General features: G+C 38.7%; 1 protein-coding gene across 2 annotated transcripts in view; it reads right to left on the bottom strand.

The window, feature by feature from the left end:
* Window positions 1-27,169, bottom strand: part of RAD18 (RAD18 E3 ubiquitin protein ligase) — a 125,847-nt gene that overhangs the window by 65,973 nt on the left and 32,705 nt on the right. For both annotated transcript variants that reach the window (XM_065885617.1, XM_065885616.1), the window contains exons 3-6: window positions 19,827-19,888; window positions 18,573-18,643; window positions 8,265-8,602; window positions 4,241-4,340 (exon numbers count right to left, since the gene is read on the bottom strand). In XM_065885617.1, coding sequence (XP_065741689.1) covers window positions 4,241-4,340; window positions 8,265-8,602; window positions 18,573-18,643; window positions 19,827-19,888 — 571 coding nt within the window. The remainder of the gene's footprint in view (window positions 1-4,240; window positions 4,341-8,264; window positions 8,603-18,572; window positions 18,644-19,826; window positions 19,889-27,169) is intronic.

The raw sequence follows: 27,169 nt of genomic DNA, 5'->3' as shown, positions 1-27,169 counted from the left end.
ATTTAAGAATATCATCGTATACAGCTTCTTTAAAAAAATTTCTGATGCATAGCCAAAAATGCCCACTTAGGCCCAAGGCAATCATTTTGCAAAAGCACTAGATGAAATAAAAGAAGACTTGTTGGGATGGTTAGCTTTACCCAACTCATTACACCAATGGAAAAAGAATTCAGACAGTTGATGGGTAGGCAGTATTTATGGGATCATCTTCAAAAGAACACAACTGAAAACAACAGCAAGAAACACAGCACTGTTTTTTTTTTCCTCCAACTTCAATTAATTATATTAACAAATATATAAGGCATTAAGAAGTGTACTGGCAAAATCCCCACCTGGCTCTTCACTGTATTGACATAACGAATACAATGATAAGCACCAAGCTACAATTTTAAATATGACAAAGCTCTATTGAATGACTTTCTTATACTCCCTCTAAACACCAATTAAGAAACATTATTTCTTTAAATAGAATATATAGAAGTCAAGCTACCTAAGGGTATCAATGACTTGAGACAATTATTTAAACAGGAACCCAGAGTGAATTTTAATCTATTTAATCTGATTATACCTGGTTCTCTAAGTACATCACCTGGCTCAACACTATAGCAATAAGGTGCTTAATAAACATGTATTCAAGGTAGTCACTACAACTGCAATCATTTTTAGATGAAATATCAAAACTTCAGGTAAGAATTAACAGGAACTTGAAAGTAATAGGTTTATCCAGAAAAACAAGATTTTACAGAAGACTTGCATATAACTAGCTGGCACAAGGCCATGCTGCTCAAACTTGAGTGCATCTCAGAACCACCTGGAGAGCTTATTTAAAATGCAGTTCTCAGTCGCATGGCCACACCACCAACCAATTCTGACTCAGCTCTTTAAGTGGAAACCTAAAATCTCTATTAACAAGGTTTCACGTGGAAATCTAATGCAAATGGTCCAGAGACCACACTGAGAGGGAGAGAGTACAGTTGAATACAGACTGAAAACAACCAAACATTTCTCTATTACCCAACAGTACCATTCCCTGGCTAGGTTATTTCTTTTATGCTCTATCAATATGGACTAAAAGCCAGAAATAACTATATAACTGCAGAAAGACCTGTAAACCCTCAACAGATTACATTTTTCTGAAAATTACTCTTCTTATAATGACAGACAGCCTATTGGACTCTACAACACGGATAAGATTATGGCTAAATAAAATCACAGAAGGTAGCAAGAGCTGAAAAACCTTTTGTAGGAGTTTATACAAGAACACTGTGAGGGGATAATTCAGTAAGTCTGTACCTAAAACATTTTTTAAATTTTATTAGGATAGATGATAAAACTTACAACCGTGAATTTCTAATGGAAAACTCTACTGTTCACTGGCATTTATAATGAAAAGCACCAGCAGAAATCAACAATTTCTGCCATGAATTTTAAAATACGAAGCCTGATAAATGTTTCCCAAAACATGAAAATGCTACTTTACCTTTCTTCCATGATTTGGTGAAACAGTAATGCATTTAAGGGTCCTAAGAATCTGAGGACCTCAAAAGGAAGAGTATTCTTTGAATCAACTCTGATATGAATCTACACGGAATGGGTTAAGCGCTGTATCCAAATTAAAGAAGTGGCCTGTTGGGGTGTTGTGGAGAAAATTTTTTAAATGTCAGAGATCCTTTTATGTGACCAGACCCCAGGACGAGGATGTAACTAAAGAGAAAGGTGGTTCAATGTCTCCCTAAGTGTACCTTCACAAACACTAGCTTTGCAAGATGAGTTATAAGGACAAAAAGGTTTTAAGATCAAATAAATTTAGGAATTACTGGATTAAACAAAATCCAACAATTATGTTTGACGAAGGAATTCTCAGAGCCTTCAATACACTAACTTACACAGTGACTCTTTCCCTGAGAGAGAGAGAAAGAGGGAGTGAATGCAGTGCTTCTAAATTGTGCTACAGAGTAATCGGCAGGATTATAGTATTCCACAGAGCCTGTTTGGAACCACTACTGGAATTTGAACTTAATTACACACAGAGGACTACATCTTTGGATAAACTGACAGAGCTAAGTGTGTTAGAAGAAATACAATGGATGCATCTACAGAAAGAGCAGTCCAAGCAAGATTATCAGTGCTGATTCCTTACTCCTCAAGGAGAAAATGCCCAGCTTCTATATTCCCAACTCACTCTTCAGGAAAAAAACATTTCTAAAGAGAAAGGCAGGTCATTAGATTCTCACGGCTTATGAGAAATAATCCTCGTGATGATCCAGCTTTATTCCAAATCTCGACTAACTAGGCAACCTAGAAATCTAAATTTTATTCTCGTCAACAAACGTACCCACTAGGAGTGAGTACTGGGCACGCAGGACCGCACAGGCATCTGTCGCAGGGACCTGTGGAGGGATCTTGGGGCCTCAAGGCCACTGTGGATACGAGGCAGGGACGCAGAGGGAGGTCAGAGAGAGGAGCACAGTCCCCAAGCCCTCCACCTCCACTTTAATGGAACAGGGCCCAATTTTCTCTGTTTTATATGTTATGGTTCACTGTGCGTTTTCACTTGAAGAAAAGGTTCTGCTCGGGGAAAGAAGTTAACTATCAAGCTAAGAACACAACAATAAGAACTGGCAACTGGTGCCCCCTGCTGTAAACTAATAAAGCATCACTGTGCTTTATATGTTAACTTTTGTAAATTATAACAGCCAGAGTTTGTCCCTCGGAACCTGCATTCACTCTAGACTTACTCATAAAATCTAGTGACACCATTTTAGCTTTACTCACAAAAGAACAATAAAATAGTCCTGTCTTATCAGCACGGTTTCTGGCACTCTTCCAAGTTCTTCCAAACAGACCAAACGTAAGAGCCAATCATTCTGTTCAGTCCCACCTCCCGGATACGATTAATTTCTTCAATTTCCACTCTCCCCTTTCCAGATCTCAGAATTATCACCTATTCTCTCCCTCTTCCATCCTGTTTCATGTCAAGGATAACTTCATTACTGGACTTTTGATCTCTTGTCCTTTATATCACCTGCTCTCTCCCTGGAGATAGCAGGAGGCTAAAGGCTTATATAATTTTGCTATTTTAAAAAATAAAATCTTCCCTGATCTCGCTCCTTAATCCTTCCCCAAACTACCATCTCATCTCTCCTCTTCCCTTTATCACCAGACTCATCTAATTTGTGGCTTCTGCTTCCTTATTATCTTCATTATCACTGATTCTTTAACACCCTACAGGTTCACTTTGACTACAATTTGATTCCTAACTTACAACTTACATGTGTAACAACAGTGGCCTACTTTAATAAACTATTAACAAACTATTGTGATTTTGATGTATAAGGCGAGGCAGAATAGTGTGAGTTTAGGTGCAGATACTGGGTCGACAACTGAGTTATCTCACCTGGGTAGCTGGCCGGGACACACACACACACACACACACACACACACACACACTCTACATTTCAAACACACCCTTTTGAGTCGGCCCCACAGACAAACTATACAACTGCAAGCTTCTACATATGCAATAACAGAGAAAACCACTGCCTTCAAAATGCAAGCCTACTGGTTGCATCCTTCCAGAACAAAAGGGTGTTAAGAGCAGAGAATCTGACTTTCATTCACCAGTGATTCACCAATGCTTTGCAGAATGCCTGGTGCACGGTTATGTGCTTAACTATTTGTTGAATGAATAAGTGATGCCATATTTTCTAAAAAACAAAAAAAAGGCAAAAAAAATACCCTTTTGGACCTTTTTTCTTTTTAATTTTTACTGGAGTACAGTTGATTTACAATGTTGTGTTACTTTCAGGGGTCGTTTGTACCTTTTACTGTCATGTGTATATAGTATGTCATGTGTATATAGTAATTAACTATTCAGAATTTTTGAAAAAGCTAGATTTTACAAATTTAAACTTCTGAGCTTCCTAAGAACCAAAAACAGATTTGATGTGTTCTATATTCAGAGTCTAACCTTGCTTTCTTGGGCCAAGGGCTTTATGGTAGTTCTAAAATTCCAAGAGAAGAAAACAAGTTTAAAAAGAACTGAATTCTAAATCACTAGTTTCTTGTTAAGTCAAATTTTATTAGCATATAATAAAGTTACTTATATGTGGCAAGGTGGGAGTTGAGGAAAGAACAAGGAGAGAGTGGACAAGGAGGGCCAGTGGAGTTGGCTCACATTTTATAAACCACAGGAGGCAACAAGCTAAAGTAGCTCAACGGTCATGCTTAACTTTCTTACCTTCTGAGGCTTTCTTTCTTCTCTTCACGTGCTAAACAGCTGTCTAAGTGCTTGTTAATGTGATTTTCTGGAATATGAACCCCACAAACAGGACAATCCACTGTATTTTTCAAAAAGAGAAAGAGATTTTATTATTTGTGGAAAGAGCAAAAATAATATAACCCAACACCTTTCAGCAACTAAGATAAAAAAAGGAATCCAACCTTAACATGCACTTGGAAAAGCAGAAGAGAAAAAGGACACCTCAGGGCAGCAGGAGTAGAATAGACTGCTTACTGGGTAAGGGCTACATTGTGGAAAGTCACATAATTAGAATCCTGGGCCTAGAGGAAGAGACTGCGAAGAAGTTTGGAAATCTGTTTTTTAGAAAATGCTTTAGTTAAATCTTTTCTAACAAGGCGCGACAAAGCTATAAAACTAATATTAAGTTTTCTCGTCTTAGGACCCATTCATGTTTAGCACCGAAGCAATCTTAACCACCTGAGTAAGATATACCTGCCACAGGAGGAAGGTGAGGTGAGGGTATGTACAGCTAGGGGCATGTGGGATCTTAGTTCCCTGACCAGGGATTGAACCCAGACCCTCGGCAGTGAGAGCACGGAGTCCTAACCACTGGACCACCAGGGAAGTCCCAGCATTTTTTTTTTAACTGAAGTAGAGGTGATTCGCAATGTTGTGTTAGTTTCTTGTGTACAACAAAGTGATTCACTTATACATATATATAGATACATATATCTATTCTTTTTCATATTCTTCATTATGGTTTATTACAGGATATTGAATATAGTTCCCCGTGCTATATAGTAGGACCTTGTCGTTTATCTATTTTATATACAGCAGCTTGTATCTGCTAATCCCACACTCTAATCTATCCCCCTCCCACTCCCTTTCCCCTTTGGTAAACATAAGTTTATTTTCTAAGTCTGTGAGTCTGTTTCTGTTTCGTAGATATGTTCGTGTCGTATTTTAGATCTCATATAAGTGATATCATATGGTATTTGTCTTTCTCCTTCTGACTTGCTTTGCTTAGTATGATCATCTCTAGGTCTATGCCTGTTGCTGCAAATGGCATTCTTTCATTCTTTTTTATTGCGGAGTAATATTCCGTTGTATATATGCGCCACATCTTCTTTATCCATTCATCTGTCAATGAACATTTAGGCTGTTTCAATGTCTTGGCTATTGTAAATAGTGCTGCTATGAACATAGGGGTGCATGTATCTTTTCGAATTACAGTTTTGTCTGGATATATGCCCAGGAGTGGGATTGTTGGATCATATGGTAACCCTATTTTGAGTTATTAAAGGAACCTCCATACTGTTTTCCTCAGTGGCTGCACCAATTTACATTTCTACCCACAATGTAGCAGTGTTCCCTCTTCTCCACACCCTCTCCAGCATTTGTTATTTGTAGCCTTTTTGATGGCCGTCTGACCAGTGTGAGGTGGTACCTCATTGTAGTTTGGATTTGCATTTCACTACTAATTAGCAATGTTGAGCATCTTTTTATGTGCCTGTTGGCCATCTGTATGTCTTCTTTGGAGAAATGTCTGTTTAGGTCTTCTGTCCATTTTTTGATTGGGTTTTGTTTTTTTATTATTGAGCTGCATGAGCTGTTCGTATACTTTGAAATTAAGCCCTTGTCAGTCACATCATTTGCAAAAATTTTCTCCCATTCCATAGGTTGTCTTTTTGCTTTGTTTATGGTTTCCTTTGCTGTACAAAAGCTTTTAGGTTTGATTAGGCCCCATTTGTTTATTTTTGCTTTCATTTTATTCTATTTTGGGCCGCACCAGGCAGCTTGTGGGATCTTAGCTCCCCGACCAGGGATTGAACCCAGGCCCTCAGCAGTGGAAGCTCTGTGTCCTAACAATTGGACTGCCAGGAAATTCCCCTATGTTTGCTTTTATTTCTATTGCCTTGGGAGACTAACCTAAGAAGACACTGGTATGATTTATGTCAGAGAATGTTTTGCCTGTGTTCTCTTCTAAAAGTTTCATGGTGTCATGTCTTATATTTAAATCTTCAAGCCATTTTGAATTTATTTTTGTGTATGGTGTGAGGGTGTGTTCTAACTTCATTAATTTACATGCAGCTGTCTAGCTTTCCCAACACCACTTGCTGAAGACACTGTCTTTTCTCCATTTTATATTCCTGTTTCCTTTGTTGACGATTAATTGAGACTGTCAGCATTTTTAAGCAATAAACTGTTTTTTTTTTTTTTTGCGGTATGCAGTCCTCTCACTGTTGTGGCCTCTCCCGTTGTGGAGCACAGGCTCCGGATGCGCAGGCCCAGCAGCCATGGCCCACGGGCCCAGCCACTCCGTGGCATGTGGGATCTTCCCGGACCGAGGCACGAACCCGTGTCCCCTGCAACGGCAGGCGGACTCTCAACCACTGCGCCACCAGGGAAGCCCCAATAAACCATTTTTTAATCAAGCTGTGTATATTGTTTTTGTAGACATAATGCTATGGCACACTTAACAGACTACAGTATAGTATAAATATAACTTTTATATGCACTGGGAAACAAAAAAATTCATGACTCACTTTATTGTGATTATTTGCTTTACTGCAATGGTTTGGAACCAAACCCACAATTTCTTTGAGGTATGCCTATACAAGTGTAGCGTTAAAAAGTGGAAACACAATCATTCTGAAACTGTTTGATAGAGTTAAGGGACCTGTGGAGGTATCTCAGGGCCTAGAGGCCACCATGGCTAACAGGCAGGGATGCAGGGGGAGCTCACGTGGAGAGCACAATCCCCAGACCCTCCAAATCCACTTTAATGGAGCAAGGCCAATTTTATCCACTTTGTATGCTATGGTTCACTGCAAGATTTCGCTTGGAAAAAAGGTTCTGCTACAGGGAAAATGTTATCAACTTAAAAACATATAGTAAGAAGTGGCAATTAATAAAAAAAAATTGAAAAAGATAAGATATCCTAGGAAATGTAAGTAAAAAGTTCACATAGCCATATGAAATTTAAACACTTGAGTACTAATAAACTAATTTCAACCTAAGTTTAGTAACCACTAACAGCCCTGCACTGTGTGTGGCATGGGCGTACCAAAAATATCTAAGACAGAGTTTCTACCTAAAAGGTGCTCTGAACTCCACTGGCAAGAAGACATGGAAACAAGAGAATAAACAAGCTGACCTAGTCATCAAAAAGTTAAGCCAACTATACACAAAACAGTCCAGAAAACAAGTGCTGTAGTACTTTAGTGATGTAAGAAATCAATACTATGTAACATAACCAAAGAATGGTTAGACCTGGATAGAGTCTGGAAAGGTGGAACAGGGTTGGCAGACATTTTTAGCAAAGGGGCAGGTAGTAAAGATTTTAGGCTTTGGGGGCCAGATGGTCTCTGTCACAGCCAATAAACCATGGCAGGTAGCATGAAAGCAGCCATAGACAACAGGTAAACAAATGGACATGGCTGTGTTCCAGTGAAGCCTTGTTTACAAAAACGGGTGACAAGCCAAATCTGACCCGCACGTTGTACTTTTCCAATGCCCGAGTGTTTTCAAGGAATAGTGGGGAGATCAGCTTGGCTATGGCAGAAGGATTTTGAGAGGGAGAGGTGAGAAATAAGGTCAGACAGCTAAAGGAGTGGTCAAACTGTCTAAGGCTATAAATGCCACTCAGAACAGCCTGGAAGTGTTCAAGTGCTGATATCTTAAGATAAAATGAGCTCTTTAAGGTTAAACTGGAACTGATATAAAGGACGAGGGGGGAATGAAAAGCTGAAAAACAGAAAGGTACGTCATACGTGAAGTACGAACTAATTAAAACGGCTTCACTTTTCCAGCCGTCAGCCTGAATTCCTATTCTATGAGGCAGAAAGAGAACACATCTGGAAGCACTGCCTACATCTATCTCTGAGGCTGTTACAAGATGAAAGCAGGTCTGCCCTTTCCCATTCATTCCCCCTCAAAAATGCTGCTTATATATTATGTCATGTGGGATGAGAAGATTTCTCTTAAGTAAGAAAACAAACATGTGAAAATAATTTCCTACCTTTAGTAACTTCTTTCAAGGCCGATGTAGAGGGTGTCTCAGGAACACTAGCCTCTGAGAAACCTGGAGCTGACTTTTCTACAGAAGGTGTCCCTCTGGTCTTTGCAGAAGAGCTCAGCTCTTTTTGAGGGCTGAATTTGCTTTCATTCTCTTTTATCAGCAACTCTGACACAGAACCACCAGCTTCTCTAATCAAGAAGTTCTCCATTAGCCCGCTTCCTTGCTTTAATGAATGTCTGAAGGCTACAGAAGTGTGCACTTTGGCAGCAAGGTTCTTTGAAGAGGAGGAAGCAGAAGAGATGGGTGGTGACTCTAAGGCAAACTGCAACAGATGATTCCTTTAAGCAAAGAAAACATACAGTTAATTAAGACCTCAATTTCTGTATACATAATAACCTAACTGACATAAGCTGTGCTCTCAACACTTGTTTCTACGAAATATAGAACTTACTCTACAATGACAACAAAACCAGTGTTTCTTCTAGACTAAACTACAAAGCAATAAATCTGATTTTAAAAGCAGTTCATCTGTCTATAAAAGATAATGGGAGGACTTCTGGTCACAAAGAATAGCTCATATGAGACTTACTCTCCAACCATAAATAATTTTAAATCTAAACAAAACATAGAAAACTGTCTGTAAGCATGGACTATAGTCAACACGGTGGAAGGAACAGAGATTAGAGCTCTGGGCAAAGATCACTAGGACTGGAGGGACAGGGTGCTGGGCAGGGAGGAGCCACAGAATACCCTAAAAGTCTGCTGAGAAATGCTCATCAATTCCTGATCATCTCCAGGGCTGGAGAAGCATAAGACGAAGCCATAGGAGGCCCGGCAGGAAGCAGATGCCAGGAAGCTGAGATTCTAAAGATCAATGCTGGAAAGCTGTTAGAGTTTGAGCCCAGCCAAAGCTGAGAGATTTTGGTAAAGACCCTAGACGTCCAGCTGAAACCCCACAAAGGCCAGGGAAGGACCACACTCTAGAAATAGAAACAAAAGTGAAATAGACCAAATCTAACAAAAAACTAATCCAAACCTTGACAGAATGAAAGTGAAGAGCTAGTAATTTAACTGCATGTCAGAACAAAATTCAACATTTTTCAAAGGAAGGTAATTCACAGCCTCTATAACATTATATCCACGTTCAACAAACATTTAGAAATTACTAGACATGAAGAGAAATTAGCCACTAATCAAGAGATAAAATAGTCATTAGAAGCAGATCCAGGTGATCCGAGTGGCATTAGAAGAACTTCAAAAGAACTATGATGTTAACGAAAAAAGAAGAAAATAATAGACAAATGAATTTTAAAGTAAGAGGGAATTAAAACCCATCCCAAAAAAGGATAAAACAAAGAAAATGAAACCTAGGCACATGGTAATAAAACTGCTGAAAAATGAAAGAATAAAGAGAAAATCTTGTAAACAACCAGAGAAAAATAAGACACACTACCTCTAAGGCACAGTTCCCCAACCTTGGCACTATTGACACTGTGAGTCAAATAATTTTTTGCTGTAAGAGACTGTTCTGTGCCTTGTAGGAATATCAATAGCATAACACCCCTGCCCCAGGTTGGGACAACCAAAACATAAACAGATATCACCAAATGTTCCCTGGGGGAAGAGGTAAAGAGAAAGCAAAACCACTCTCAGTTAAGAACCATGGCTCTAAGGAAATAACAGTAAGAAATATCATTGACTTGTCAACAAAATCTATGGAAGCAAGAAGATAACAGAATGACATCTTAAAAGTACAGGAGGGCTTCCCTGGTGGCACAGTGGTTAAGAATCTGCCTGCCAATGCAGGGGACACGGGTTCGAACTCTGGTCGGGGAAGGTCCCACATGCTGCGGAGCAACTAAGCCCGTGCGCCACAACTACTGAGCCTGAGCTCTAGAGCCCTCAATCCACAACTACTGACCCCGCATGCCACAACTACTGAAGCCTGTGCGCCTAGAGCCTGTGCTCCTGAACAAGAGAAGCCACCGCAATGAGAAGCCCGCGCACCACAACAAAGAGTAGCCCCCACTCGCCACAACCAGAGAAAGTCCGCGTGCAGCAACAAAGACCCAATGCCGCCAAAAATAAATAAATAAATAAATTTATTTTAAAATTTAGTTTTAAAAAAGTACAGAAAAAATAACACAGATGAATTCTATTCCCATTGAAAATATTCTTCCAAAATGAAAGCAAAATACATTCTCAAGCAAAAAAATGCTAAGAGAATTCCTCACCAAGAGACAAGAATTACTACAAGAACTGTTCTTCAGCTTAAGGAAAATAATCACAGATGTAAGCACAAAAAAATGTCAGCAAGGCTCGAGAAAAGGTAAATATGTGGTTAAATTCAAGAGTATTGACTTTTAAAAAGCACTAGCAATGGCTTGTGGAATTCATAACATACATGGAAGTAAAATAACTCTAACATAGCAAAACAGAGGCATTAAGATAATGCAAAAATATTATAAAATCTTGCATTGTTCAGGACATGATAAAAGTACTAATTTATGGTTAGTACTATAATACGTTAAGGATGTATTTTGTAATTTGTTCAGTAAAGACTAAAAAGAGCAACACTAAGAAGTATAATGCCAAAACTTGAGATAAAATAATAAAAATAGTCAAAAAAAGGACAGGAAAGGAATAATTTTTTAAAAAAGAACAAATGGACAAAGAGAAAACAGAGAGCAAGTAATCAATTAAATGTAATGGATACAGACTTCAGTTAAAACACAAAGCTTATCAGACTGGATTAAAAAATAAGATGCAACTATATATTGTTTAAAAGAAAACACTTTAAATATAAAGACCCAGGAAGACTGGGGAAAAAACGGTGGGAAAAGATGTACCATGCAAACACTAACCAAAAGAAAACTGATGTGGTAATATAGTGAGTCTTTTTAATAAATGGGGCTGGAGCAAATGAATATCTGCTGAGAAAAAAATGAATCCTGACACTTACCTCCATCATACCTAAAAATTAACTTGAATAGGTTCATAGGCCTACCTATAAAAGCTAAAACCACAATTCTAAGAAAACATATGAAAAAATCTTTATGACCTGAGGTAGGCAAAGATTTCTTAGGCAGGATTAAAAAAAAGTTATAATCATTTTATAAAAAAGAGAACGAGACACAGAAAGAGAGAAAGAAAGAAAAAGAGAGAGACAATAGACTGGACTTCAAAATTAAAATGTCTGTTCATCAAATGACACCCTTAGAAAATGAAAAGGCAAGCTACAGACAGGAAGGAAAATATATTTGACCAAAATACATAAAGAACCACTAATCAATAAGAAAAAGACAAACAATGCAATTTTTAAAAATTGGCTAAGAAACCAGGACACTTCACCAAAGATAAAAAGAAGAGTCAATAAGCACATGAAAAGGTACACTAGTCATCAGGAAATGTAAATTAAACCACCATGAGTTACCATTTCACACCCAATAGAATGCTTACAAATAAAAGGACTAACAGTACCAAATATTAACCAGGCTGTGGAGCAACTGAAATTCACTGAGGTCCAATGCAACCGGAAAACTGTTTGCCAGTTCCTTATAAAGTTCAATATACATCTGCCCTGTAAGCCTACAATTCCATTCCTGGATATATACCCAAAAGAATGAAAATAGACGCCTACACAAAGACTGCACACAAATGTTCACAGGAGCTCTTACAATACTAGCCATAAATTGGAAACAATTCAAATTCATCAATAGAGGCATAGATAAGCACATTGTGCGTATTCATACAATGGATACTATTCAGCAGTAAAAAAGAAAATACCGACACAAGCAGTAACATAGGCAAATAATAGAAACAGTATGTGAAGCAAAAGAAAAGAATAAACGTATACTGTATGATTCCACTTACATGAAGTTTAAGAACAATCTATGATGATAGAAACCCAAATGGCCTATGGGGGTGGGACTGACTAGAAGCAGAATAAAGAAGTCATGGTATGGAAATGTTCCGTATCTTGACTATGATGGTAATGACACAGATGTATGATTATCAAAATTCAGACTTTATGTATTTCATTATATGTAAATTTTACCACAGTGTTAAAAAGTCAAGAAATAGTAAAAATAAAAACAGTAACAATAATTTTTTAAAATCTCACTGATATACTAATGAGAAAGGCTACAACTAGAAAGACCAGGAATAGCAACTGTTGGTGAGGCTATGGAGCAACTGGAACTCTCATACTTCACGGTCGAAATGTAATTGTTTTAACCATTTGGAAACTAGCTTTAAAGATACCAGCAAATAAATGAATGCCTAGTCTCTGACCTAGCAACTACACTTCTAGATATATGCCAAAAGAAATACATGCCAAAAGATATGTACCAGAATGTTCACAGCAGTAGTATTCATAATAGACAAAAACCAGAAACAGCCCAAATGTCTATCAATATGGAAACAGGGGAAAAAATAATCCATATACTATCATTTGAATTCAAAAGATTCAGAAAAAGACCAAATGCTTACCACAACGACATATTTTTTTACGGAATTTCCCTTTCTCTGTTGGCCTGAAGTCAATAAAACTACTCTATTAACACTCATACCACCTCGGGGTTAGTTACTTCACTGGGCAGGAAATAATACAAAAAGAAAAAAGCAGTCCATATCTTATTCTGCTTTACAGTTTTACAGAAACCCACAAAAACTCTATTTACAACAAGATATCCTGCTTTATATCATATTTAATTGCCAGTCATAATCTGAATGCTTTGATCGTTTTAAATATGTCCTTAGACTAATAGGCATATCTACTATTTTCAACATTACTATTAAATATTTTTAAATGAATAATCAGGGTTGAAAGAGGGTGAGTAGATGTGTAGAAGATCAAGGACGTCCATAAGCTGATAAATGTTTAAGGAAGGTGATGTGTACCTGAGGGTCATTACACCATGTTCTCTATTTTTATATATATTTGAACTTTTCCACAATAAAAAGTTTGAAAGTGAATAAATAAAAGCTACAGTGGGAGGTTAAAAAAAAAAATTCAGGATCTTCGTCTTTGCGAGGAAAGAGAAATAAAGTAAAAGTAGAGAACCACAATCATTAAGTCTCTTTTTCTTCTAGGATGTGGATTTGGTACAAAGAAGGTTCTAAGAAAAGCTTTCATCTCATTATGACAAAGTAAAAGACACACTCTCCAACTAACGGATAAAACTATCACTGATAAATCACTTCCATGCTGCTACACAAGTATACCTTTTCAGCTAAGTGTCTACCCTAGAGATAACTCCTTTTTGCTTTTACTCACAATTGAGACAAATTTTAGTCTTCCAATTTGATCTCTTACTTCAACACATACCAATAAAGAACGTGGCAGACAGTTGCACCACTGCAATAATAAAATTATGCCCCATGCTAAAATTAAAATTCATTAACTTCTTCAGGTGCCTGCTAATCTCAGCAGTGGAAATACAATAGAAAACAAAATAGTTTCTGTCCTCATGAAGTTTACACTATAGTAAGGGAAGAGAGAATAGACACCCACAACATATGTGAAAATTACTATGAAAAAAAGGAAGCCGATGAAGCCATGAATTCGGAGAGGATAAGCTTGATACTCTTTACAGGATGGTCACAGAAGACTTCACTGAGAAGATGCCTATGAAAAACACAGCCCAAGAAAGTAGAGGATTAAACTGTGTGGACATCTAGGGAAACACTTTCACTCAGAAATATCAGTAAGCAGAGTCTCTAAGGTCAGAGTGTGATTAACATGTTTGAGAAACAGGGAGAAGGCCAGTGTGACGGGAGCTAATTGACCTGGCGGAGAGAAGCAGGCAAGGAAGTCAGGGAGCCTACTCTGCAGGGCCCAGAGGACTGCCATCGAGACGACTTGGGGTTCTGCTCCAAATGAGATAGGAAACCACATCTGAGGGACATGCAGTATGACCTACTTTTTATTTTCAAGGATCGGTTTGGTTGCTGCCCTCAGAAGGACTGTAAGAGGACAAAAGCAGAGGTAAGACCACTAAGAAAGTAATCACCGTATCTGGGCTGACGCTGGCTTGAACAGGATTGGCATGGTGAGGGAAAGTTGTCAGATTCTGGAAGGAGAGCAGAGATAGAACCAATGGGACTTACTGATGGAATGACAGACTAAGTGTGAAAGAGCGGGGTCAAGGATGACCCCAAGGTTTTTTGGCCTTGAGGGAGAGAGGCGGGAGCTGCCATTTACTGAGATGAGCGAGACTGTGGGAGCAGCAGATTGGGAGTGGGGCCTGGGGGGCAGCAGAGGGAATCAGTTTAGTTCTGGTTTTAAGGGGTCCAAGCAGAGGTGTGAGATAAGCAGTTGGATATGTGACGATGATGTCCTGGAGACAGATCTAGCTGATATATAAATCTGGAAGCCATGAACGTACAACTGGTATTTAAAACCATGAGACTGTTTATGGCAATTCACATACCTTAAAAATGAGCTGTGTGAAAATATTAATTCCAAAATTGATACTCAGACTGAATTGCTAATTTTTCCTTCACTTTCCATCACTCCTGTATATTAAAGTGAGTTGGCATTATAACGCCTAACAGCATTCCTCACAGACGTTCAAATTGGATGAATTATGGACTTTCAGAATAACTGTGACAATAAAATACAGGAAAATCTTCCCCATTTGTTAACTATACAATAACTTTACCTCTTCAGAATGTGGCTAAGAATCAAAAGTGAAAACAGGCCTCTGGGTAGACATGGGCAGTCATAAAATCCATGCAATCAAGTCCATGGACTTTGGCAACTAGTAAATGTCCCTGAAAATATCTGTTCTAATCTGGAATATGCAAACGGCAGTCTAGGACCATTTGGTCAAACAGGCAGAGGCCCACCAAAGCACAAGGTCTCATTAGCTCCTCAGGGCATGCACATATGTGTAACAGGGCACCACAATATAAATAGATAAAATATATAGATAGTAATGATAGGAATCTTTTCTTAGGTTCCTTTGTTCCAGATACAGTACTATGCTATATATCTTTTAATATACCTCTTCATTTCTAATCCTTACAATTCCTCAAAGTGTCAACAATATTATTCCCATTGTTCAGATGTGGAACAGAAGCCAAAAAGGATTAATATCTTGATCACACTCATATCAAAACTAGTAGGGTCAAGACTGGAACCTAAATCTGCCTGAACCCAAACCCAGTATGCTTTAAACTATACCATAAGGAAAGGTGAAATTATACTCTACATACTCTTGTGAGATGCTAAGGGAATTATCCATTGTCATCTGTTTAAATTTATTTATTTATTTATTCATTCATTCATTCATTTATTGGCTGCATTGGGTCTTCATTGCTGCACGCGAGCTTTCTCTAGTTGCGGCGAGAGGGGGCTACTCTTCATTGTGGTGCATGGGCTTCTCATTTCAGTGGCTCCTCCTGTTGTGGAACACGGACTCCAGGCACATGGGCTTCAGTAGTTGTGGCACATGGGCTCAGTAGTTGTGGCACACGGGCTTAGCTGCTCCGTGGCATGTGGGATCTTCCCGGACCAGGGCTCAAACCCGTGTCCCCTGCACTGGCAGGCGGATTCTTAACCACTGTGCCACCAGGGATGTCCCTGTTTAAATTTTTAAACTTGGATAAAGTACCTGGAGAAAAATTCATACCTTGATGGTGGATAAACCAAAGCAATAAATAATGCTCTATACTCTCAATTTGTAAAAACATATAATATACATGTAGACTGGCTGCTATGCAAAAATACAAAAACAACATTTTCTTGCTTAGGTCAAGAATGATATTCCAGGGACTTCCTTGGTGGCGCAGTGGTCAAGAATCTGCCTGCCAACGCAGGGACACGGGTTCGAGCCCTGGTCGGGGAAGATCCCACATGCCACGGAGCAACTAAGTCCGTGCGCCACAACTACCGAGACTGTGCTCTAGAGCCCACACCACGCGCCTAGAGCCCATGCTCTGCAACAAGAGAAGCCACCACAGTAAGAAGCCCGCGCACCGTAACGAAGAGTAGCCCCTGCTCACCACAAGTAGAGAAAGCCCGCGCACAGCAACGAAGACCCAACGCAGCCAAAAATAAATAAATAAATCCATTTAAAATAAAAAAAGAATGATGTTCCACTTGGAACATTCTAAATAAATTTTGATGTTCCACTTGGAACAATATTCTAAATAAATTTTGTTCAATACAACAGTTTCTTAAGAACATTATTTTAAATAAAAATGAGTCAAGGGGGGCTTCCCTGGTAGCGCAGTGGTTGAGAGTCCGCCTGCCGATGCAGGGGACGCGGGTGCGTGCCCTGGTTCGGGAGGGTCCCACATGCCGCGGAGCGGCTGCGCCCGTGGGCCGTGGCCGCTGGGCCTGCGCATCCGGAGCCTGTTGCTCTGTGGCGGGAGAGGCCACAGCAGTGAGAGGCCCGCGTAACCCGCAAAAAAAAAAGTCAAGGGAAAAAAGAACACAAAACACTTGTTTCCTGAAAATAAAGGCCAAAAGTTAGAAGAAAATGTAAGATCCACATGTCAGCCTTGTGCCTGAAAACCTCTGGAATTATTTCCAAAACTCTTTTGTTATTCAGTTTAGAATATTAAATTTTTAAAAATCATAATATCATAAAATGGCAATGACAGATGGGAAGCACAGGAAGAAATGAAATCAATAAACAATATAAATAACTTACATTTTACTCATAAAATTAAACTTCCTCCCTCACTGATCTAAACCAAATTTCAAACAAGTAATGAAACCGATTACGTTGAATTTCAACCCTACTAATTTTGCAAATGAAGTACCAACAGCACTCTAGATATGACAAATGTCCAAGAAATGTTCCCCATAAAGCAATTCCAAGAAGGCAAACAGAGGGAGAAACAAATGATAAAATCTGTCCCAAATCTACAAAGAATGCTTCCTACCCCACCACACCCACTACAAAGAATATTTAAATAGCCTATTTCTTTGGGGAGGGAGGAGAGAAGGAGAGAGCGCAATCATTCCAAGGCCTCCCTTTAAGTTATCAAAGGTTCTATGAACTCAAAGATGCTGATCATTTATCTTCAACAAACAGATGCAGTTCTTCCTAACACTCCCTTTTTCCTAGCAGGGAGGCTGTTAGGCTTTCAATACCAGCTGAGGAAAAAATAAGCTATGAGATACAATTCTGCTGCCTCAGAGAAAAGCAAACAGCCGATCAATTCCTTTTTAAATACATGTCTCCATCTTTTCCTACCAACTTCAATATCTAACTGGTGAAGGACTTTAAAATAAGAAAAGCAATCACTTTAATTATGAGCACCAGAGAATCTCAGAGTGTCTTAATCTAGGAAAGTACACCACCTTCTTATGACTCTGCCTAGGGAAATAACCAACCAGCTGATTTCTAAAATGCCTTACTAGGCGAGTTTAGAGTACTAAATCTGATTGTTTTTAGTATGCAAACCAATGAAAAAATGTGCAATTCTACTGGAAGAAATCTCTTTACATTTTTAGAAGTAATGTGATGAACCTCCAAGAATGTCCCAACAAGCTTGGAATTCATGTACTTAAGTATGTGGGCACCTAACCATTAACTAAACACAATATGTTCCTAATAAAAACTCCAAAAACTCCTGCTTGGCTTGCATGATTAAAACTAAAAATAATTCAAGATATTGTCTGATAATACATGCCTTTTTAAATCCCTCTGGGTGAGCAATGACTATCACCATCATACATTTGACAGTAAAGAAGTAAAGCTACACTTTATAAAGCACCAGCGATTACACATTTCATGTTACACATCATTTTATACATGCTGAGCAAATTGGATTAAGAATTAATGGATTAATATATGACACAGAAACTATTATACATATATGTGTGTACACATACACATGCATATGCTACCCAGCTCTGTCCACTGAGAGGGTTTAGAAGCAATGACACCGCAGTTAACAATGAGCATACCCAGCTCCAGATCCTAATTTCTAAATGCCATTCTCCAATAAAAGGACCCAGGGCTCCTTGGGAAAATGGTTGATTCTAATGCTGGGGCAGGGAAAATAAAAGATAAAGCTGAAGTATTTCTGAAATACTCAAAAGTAAGTGCCCAAATCTACATTTTAACTCTTGTTTTTCATAACAGGAGACTTTCTGTTTGGTAAAGGAAGAAAATCCTATTATGATTAGATTGTCCGTATGTGATTAATGACTGTTGTTGCATCCCTTCTTTTACCCCCAAATATGCAGCCCTGCATTCCCTAATCCCGAAAAGTGCACAGAGTAAAGGGACGGACACATATAAAAGGCAAAAGCAGTTAGGGATTAGTCACAAAATAAAATCATACCGTGCAAAATTCAAGCTTTTTACCAGTTCATCTAATACACGGTTATTTTTCAGGTCCGGCTCTGTGACTGTCTGGAAAAGAAAAACAACAGATAGAAAAAGGTCAGAAACAATAATTAACTTGTCATAATCTTGTTTTTGAAAACGTATGTCTCATCCTCCTGAGATTCCCCATCCCACTAAGTCTTCCAGGAAAACCTCAAAATAAAGTTCATTCATCTCATACTAACACGGAATTTTAAAACAGTGAATCACTATCTGCTGACTGGAAGTCTGTTTAAAAACTCTCCAAAGCATCTGGTAAAAACATATGTACTCTGTACTAAGATAAAACCTAGTATGAGCAAGAATCCTTCTTCAAAATGCCAGCACTCAGCTTTCCCAAAAATGTCTCCTGAAAAGCAGAACAGAGATGCTCTTTTAAAGTAATAACACAGGAGCCTTAGGTGCTCAAAGAGACTTTAAAAACAAGATTGGTGTTCAAGACTGCAAGAGGAAAACGATAAACCCAGTAGCTATCTAGCGTAAACGGCATACACTTTATCTCTGTGATGATACCATCTTGATGACAGCAGCATCCCTAGTTGGAAAGAGCTTAGACTTGGGAGCCAAACAAGTTCAGTGACATCCTGACACGATGCACCTACCAGAGGCACCAAACTAGAACCCAAACCCTTTAATTAGCCCCAGTGTCCTTTCTATCAGACCTTACTATCTCTTTTCCTTCTTTCTTTATTCCTACTTATGTTTACCTTCCCTTTTTACATACCTTTTCACCTATTTCCACTACATAAAATGCTTCAGAAACTTTAACAAGTTTCTTGGTGTTTTCCCTGAAGGCCTGGTTTGGGAAAAAGGTAAGGGGCCAGTTAAGCTGAATCTTTGCCTTCTGCACAAATACTTAAACATCAATCCTTTGCAAATAAATGATCCTACCATCAGATTTTCTACCCAAGTTGAGAAATTATAAAAAGTGAGGAACCATAAAAACACAGTTCATAAGAATTAAAGTGTGCTATGTCCTGATCTTAAAATTAGTTTTTTCTTCCTAAAATACATGTAGGTTATCAGAAATCTTTATGAAAAGTTGGACAAAGCCCAGTTCTCCATATATGTATTTTATAAGTCCTTTCTGAAACTGTCTTTGATATAGCTTAATTCAATAATTATACATCTTCCCTGGGCTTTTGTGTATACATGAAGCACAAATATCTGCACCACTTAGTTTAAAGAAAAAAAGAAAAGAAAAACTCACCACACAGCAAGTTGGACATTGTGTTTTATAGGACAGAAATTTTCTTATACAAAGAGAACAGTCTGCAAAAACACAAATGCAACATAATAAATTACTTAAGCTGTATAAGACTACTGGATTCTGACTTCTAACAAAACCTGACTTAAACCCTAGAATATTTCCATCATCTAAGGTATATCATTATAATCTCAAAATTCCAGTACCTCTACTCTATCTCTACACATTTGCAAATATGATTAAATAGCATTTTTAGAAAAGGGAAACATATCAAATAATAATAATTGAGTCCCTAGCATATCACAACTCTATAAGCAACATGTATCACTCTCTGTATCTTCCATCTGTAAAATGAAGGAAACATACACGTAAGACCTAGGATGAATTTGTATAAACATGTCAGATATCTCCACTGCCTAACATTCTAAAATATAAATTTTGAAATAAGATCTATACATGTGTTAAGAAATAATATATACCTGGATTATCAAATTAGGGATTTCTACATCCTAACTCTGTAAATGATACCCTTCATCCCACACTTTACAAATACTTTTGTGGCAGACACTAAGGAAAGAGGGAAGATTCTTGACCTCAAGGAGTTAAAAAAGCGTGAGGTAATTACAGTACAATTCAGTGTATTAAGGACAATGTATTTAAGTCTTAACAATTTAAGTGGAAATTGGCATGAACTAATTCTTCACACCCAAAGCAGCATAAAATGATCTCCCCAAATGTGACTAATACAATGGTACCTTACTGGTACCATTTGCTATTGGCACAAATTCACCTTAGTGAAGGGGCCTCATTAAAGGATTCAGTTTAGTTAAGGAGAAGGAGGCAGTAGGATTTCGGGTACAGACATCCTGGAAGTGAACAAGTCATGCCAGCCTCAGTAAGAGCACCCAGGAACAATGAAACACATTATGAAAAAGAAACATCAGGCAACAAGTGAAGTTCTTTGGGGAAGCAAAGAAAAATAAACGAGGACTTCCAGTTTGGCACGTAAGGAGCTTGGAAGTCATCACTCCCTCTAATAACCCGTAAAAAGCTGAACAAACTAAAAAATCAATAATCCTCCCGAGATCCATCAGAGAAGTGACCTTATGAGGTAAACTGCTGCCTCCAAAACTGAAGAGACAGACAGGATGGATACAAAGAAATACAACGTACCCAGAGCAGAAACTTCCATGGGAACCAGAGAAAGAGGTTCTGCTGGAACCACTGTTGGCATAGGAAAATCTGAACTGTAATTGACCAATTGCTGGAGGCTCAGTGTGGACAAGTCTGAGAGTTAAAAACTCAATGGGGACCCAGACATTGGGGAGGGGAGGCCTGACAGTTATGTGAGTTTTTGCTCCAAGGGTTCTACCAGGTTCTCACAGTGACTATAAGAAAAAAATTCTCTAGTTCTTCTGCAGGGAGAGGAGGAAAAGTAAATCACTTTGAAATACACAAGAGCACTCTGTTCTTCTTAACAAGGCCTAACTTCAAGAGAAAAGGTTTTACTGGAGCCTATTCTATTGGGCTATTACCAGAGCCCAGCTAACCTGGGGGATGGGAAATAACCAACTTCAGCTACCTCTAGCCATCCTGTCCCACCTAAGGGGGTAAAAAATTGAGAATCACTTGTGAAGTTCACAGTCCAGGGCACAGGCTCACTAAGAGACAGACCTAATTGTAGGAATATAGAACACTACCCAGCCCCCACCAATCTCATGACACATTAGTACAGGCCTATTTACTACACTTGCTTTTACCCAGTACATCATGTCCCACTATTAGGAAAAAATTATAAGGCATACTAAAAGGCAAAAAACACAGTTTGAAGAAACTGCAGGCATCATTAGCATAGTTAGATATGGCAGGAATGTTGGAATTATCAGACCAGAAACTTAAAACAACTATGATTAAGATGCTAAGGGCTCTACTGGACAAAGTAGACAACATGCAAGAAGAAATGGGTAATGTATACAGAGAGGTGAAAATTCTAAGGAAGAATCAAAAAAAGAAATGCTAAGATGAGAAACTGTAGAAGAAATGAAAAATGTCTTTCATGTTCTCATTAGTAGACAGGACACAGCTGAGGGAAAAAAAAAATCACTGCACTTGAGGATATCTCAATAAAATCTTCCAAAGCTATAAAGCAAAAAGAAAAAAGATTGGAAAAAAAAAACCCCACAGAACAATATTCAAGAACATTTTTTAGCAGGACAACCATAAAAGGTGTAACATACACGTAATAACAATACCAGAAACAGAAGAAAAAGAGAAAGCAAGAAATATTTGAAGCATTAATGACTGAGAATTTCCCTCAGATTGTCAGACACCAAACCACAGATCCAAGCAGCTAAAAGAACACCAAGAAGGAAAAATGCCAAAAACCCCACAACTTGGTATATCACATTCAAACTGTGGAAAATCAAAAATAAAGAAAAAATCTTGGAAAAAGCCAGAGGGGAAAAAACACCTTACTTACAGATGAGCAAAGGTAAGAATTAAATCTGATTTCTCAGAAACCATGCAAGCAAGAGAGAAAAAACCCACCAACCTAGAATTTTATATTCTGCAAAATGATCCCTCAAAATTGAAAGAGAAATAGAAGACTTTCTCAGACAAACAATAATTAAGGAAATGTGCTCCCAGTAGACTGACATTGCCAGAAACGTTAAAAAAAGAAGTTCTTCAGAGAAAAGAAAAATAATATAAGCCAGACACTTGGATCCACATACAGAAAAGAAGAGCAATTCCAGAAGGAATAAGTACAGGTAAAATTAAAACCTTTTTTTCTTATTCTTAATTGATGTAACAGACAATAGTTTGTTCAAAATAATAGCAGCAAATTAGATTATTTATGCTTATGTAAATATACATATGCTTACATGTAAGTAAAATGAATGACAGCAGTGATACAAAGGACTGGAGGGAGGAATTAGGTGTCTTACTCTGCCTGCCGTAAAAAATACCACAGACTGGTTGCTTAAACAACAGGAATTTCTTTTCTCACAGTTCTGGAAGCTAGAAGTTCAAGATCAAGGTGCCAGTATCACAGGTTTGTGGTGAGGACTCTCTTCCTGGCTTATAAACAGCTGCCTACTCACTGTGTCCTGTTATGGCCAGAGAAGAAAGAACAAGCTTTCTATAGCTCTTCTTTTTTTTAATTTTTCTATATCTCTTCTTATAAGGGCACTAATCCCACTATAAGGGGCATCTCCCAAAGGCACCACCTCCAAATACCATCAAACTGGGGCTGAGGGCTTATGAATTCTGGGGTGGGGGGGAACACACTTCAGTCCATAGCATTTCACCCCTTACCCCCAAAATCCATGTCCTTCTCATGTGCAATACACATTCTCCCCATCCCACCAATCCCAAAAGTCGTAATTCATCCCAACATCAACTCTAAAGTCTGAAGTCCAAACTCTCATCTAAATATCACCTAAACCAGATGCGGATGAGACCTGAAATATGATTCATCCTGAGGCAAAATTCCTCTCTAGACTCATTCTCTTGACTATCAATGTTATTCTCTCCACAGTATATAAACTCTCCTGAGTGATACTGTAAGTCAAGAATTCCCAAACCTGGCTGCTCATCTGAGTCACCTGCAGAGATTATTGTTGGCTTTAGTTTAGTTGCCAGGCTCTATCCCCAGTCTTCAAGAGAAATCCAACGGATTTTGATCAGTAAATCACATCCATAATATGTGATTCTGATTGAACAACAATTACTTTTTTAATTAATATGCTTTTGTACTAGCTTGAACCATATGAAACTTTTGGTAAGTCAAGAAAGGACAAATATTGGCAATTTCATTCGATTTAACATAACATTGTGTACTTACTGTGCACTCTGTTTTAAGCATGTTAGCTGTATTAACACTTTCAATCCGTACAGCAACCCTGAGGTCGGTACTATCAGTCCCATTTTACAAGAAGGAAAATGCAGCATACAGCTTAACCAACTTGCCCAAGATTATGGAATTAATAGGTGGCAAAGGCATGTATCGGAGCCCGAGCTTTTAACATATTTCTAATTAATTATTTAAAATATTTATGATTTGCTTCTAAGAAGCACTTATTATATATACCTATGTAATACCAATATGTACTTAATTAATAGGATCACCTGTATCAGAGTATGTAAAATGAGGCTACTGCTTTCTCTTCTGCATAATCTTATACGTGTTTTCTGTCCAAACATGGAGAACCAGACACTAGTCCAAAGTGGATCAAGCCCTTGGCTTAATTTCAACTTACCAGTCTACTACCAAATATGTACTGGTGAACTGCAGACCAGCATAATTTATTCTCTAGTGAGCAACCATGATATTTCAATCAAAGTAGAGCAGTTGAACAACTTTGAACCGTGTGTTCCTAGCTGGCTTTATTTAAATCACCTGTGAAGTTTGTTTTTCCACCCAAAAGCCCAACAATGAGCCATGTGTATAGGGTGGGGGAGGGAAGAATAAAACAATGAAATAAAGGGTAGTTTCAAAGAGGCAAGCAAGCCTGGGGAAGGAGGTATTTCTAATCTCAAACAGGATGCAGCCATCTGCTGGCTTTCATATATCAGAAGAGCATAGCATCCTGACAGTAAAAAGCAAGTTTCTAAAACTTAAACCAATCCATTTTGCATGTGATCTTAAGGATTTTATGAGAAAATGAACCATGTCAAAAATAATTCTAAAGTGTCCAATTAAAAAAAGAAAATCCAGGGCTTCCCTGGTGGCGAAGTGGTTGAGAGTCCGCCTGCCGATGCAGGGCACGTGGGTTCGTGCCCCGGTCCGGGAAGATCCCACATGCCGCTGAGCGGCTGGGCCCGTGAGCCATGGCCACTGAGCCTGCGTGTCTGGAGCCTGTGCTCCGCAACGGGAGAGGCCACAACAGTGACAGGCCCACGTACCACAAAAAAAAAGAAAATCCAGTTCCAAGTTTGAAAGGTATAGGAGATGCTTTCGAAGGATCCTTTCAAAGCTGAGAAAGCTGACCTCTGCCTCTAAGTCCAGTGTTAAGTGACCAGTTAGTTGATAAGAGAATAACATCCCTCCAACAAACAACCAGCACTCCAGCATCTCCATAAGGGCAGTTCTGCATAACTGTATGTCCCTTCTGTATGTGTAACTATCTCTTTTCTCCCGTCTTGCTTCACAGTGCTGCCTCATAAGAATGATAAAGAAGAAGAATACTGACTATTTGCCTAAAAGCATCTTACATTGCCTCTTAATTTAGAAAAAGTCAGTAAACAGAACATTTCACTTTTTTTTTTAGTAAAATTAAATTGCTTTTTTATGGCTGTGTTGGGTCTTCGTTGCTGTGCATGGGCTTTCTCTAGTTGTGGGGAGCGGGGTCTACTCTTCATTGCGGTGCATGGGCTTCTCATTGCGGTGGCTTCTCTAGTTGTGGAGCACGGGCTCTAGGCACGTAGGCTCAGTAGTTGGGGCACACGGGCTTAGCTGCTCCACAGCATGTGGGATCTTCCCAGACCAGGGCTCGAACCCATGTCCCCTGCATTGGCAGGTGGATTCTTAACCACTGTGCTACCAGGGAAGCCCTAAATTGCTTTTTATTACAACACAAGCCTCAAATAATTTTGTGAGTCAAAAATCCACAAAAGAAAAAGAAAAATGACTGCTGGTCCATCTTTAAAATCGTGGTAATTTAACAGTGCCTAAAAGCCAATGATTTCACCTAGAAGTAAATATTTTGAGCATCTTCAATTATCAAGTCAGAAAAACTTCAAGTGCAAAGTAAATTGGCACTTAAGCAGATGGATCTATTAGTGAGAACATTCTCACTTAACGGTGTTTTATGGATTGGAGTTAAGTCCAGGCCCTCTCCCCCAAAATGTACTCTTTAATAGCATGAATTTGGATCAATTTAACTGTCCTGCATTCTGCCACTGCACCCCACTCAAACCTTAAGAGCAGCAGATATGCAAATGCAGTCATTACCTACACCCAAAAAGCTAACATAGGAAAACCGAATAAAGAATTTTAAATGACAAGTCCTGAAATGTTTAAGGAAAGGAACAGCAAAGTGGCTAGGATTCTGGGTCACCAATTCTAGTCAGTCCAGGATGATAGCAGAACACGATAGCTAAGTCTGGCTTCTACTAAGCTCCAGGGGCTTTTGTGTCATTAAAACAATTACAGACCCAGAGCAGCTTTTAGTCTTGAGGGAACCTGTGACAACTGATGATTAGTAGAAAATGCCTATTGAATCATGACAGGTAGAGTATGAAAAATAAGTGCTCATAAAATAAATTATCATTATTGGAAGTATTCTCCACTGAATTCCTCTTAGATAAAGAATGACATCAGTGACAACTGTATGTGACAAAGAAACATGAAAAAAAAAAGAATGGAAGTAAAGGTTAATTTTTCAGCTGAGTTCACTGATTTCATAAAAAGTCAAGTCTTTCTTCCCTAAAATGACATAATTAAAATATATAGAGTAGACTTCCATCTCTGTCCATGAGAAAGTAACCAATATCCAGAATTACCCTCCTTCTGTAAACAACTAAAATACCAGGGGAAAATATAGAACAACTCTTTCTAAATTTTCAGACTTTGGACCACAGTGCAGGGAGGAAAGCCAAAAGCCCAAAGTCTTGCTAGTTGAAGAAACAAAGATCAGGGGTGGGATAGGGAGAGTGGGAGGGAGGGAGACGCAAGAGGGAAGACATATGGGAACATATGTATAACTGATTCACTTTGTTATAAAGCAGAAACTAACACACCATTGTAAAGCAATTATACCCCAGTAAAGATGTTTAAAAAAAAAAAAAAAAAAAAACAAAGATCAGAGTTCAGGGCAATCCAGGTAGCTAGAATTTGTAGGGCAGAGTACCAGAAAGAAAGATGCTACATACAGAAAGACCTCCAGAAATATGAATACAAATCCATTCGATTCTGACTGAAGGCAAATCTGCACATACACGGGCGTGAAAATCCATAAGGCCAAACAAAGATCAACTTCCAGGGAAAGAACAATAACTGGAGAGGTAACAAAGCGCCAAGAGTTCATGAAATTCCTAGCAGGCAGGTTGGAGGAACCTCACTAAATGCATGGGCATTGAGTAGACGCCCCAGAACGTCATACCTTAGTATATGAATAAATTAGCCATAGAGAGTGGGGTGATGTCAGCAAGATGGCAGAACAGGAAGCTAGACCCTAACTTTTCCCATGGAAACACAAATCAACAACAATACATAAACCAATTCCCTTTGTGAGAAATCCAGGTACTAGTTAAGATGCTCCTATACCCCAAGGCAAGCACAAAACCAGCCACATCAAAGCCAGTAGAAAACTTGTGGCCCTCACTTGCCAGAGTTCCTACCCCTG

The sequence above is a fragment of the Phocoena phocoena genome, chromosome 10 (genome assembly GCF_963924675.1).
Source record: "Phocoena phocoena chromosome 10, mPhoPho1.1, whole genome shotgun sequence".
Taxonomy (NCBI): domain Eukaryota; kingdom Metazoa; phylum Chordata; class Mammalia; order Artiodactyla; family Phocoenidae; genus Phocoena; species Phocoena phocoena.
This window is presented reverse-complemented; position numbering and strand designations above follow the sequence as displayed.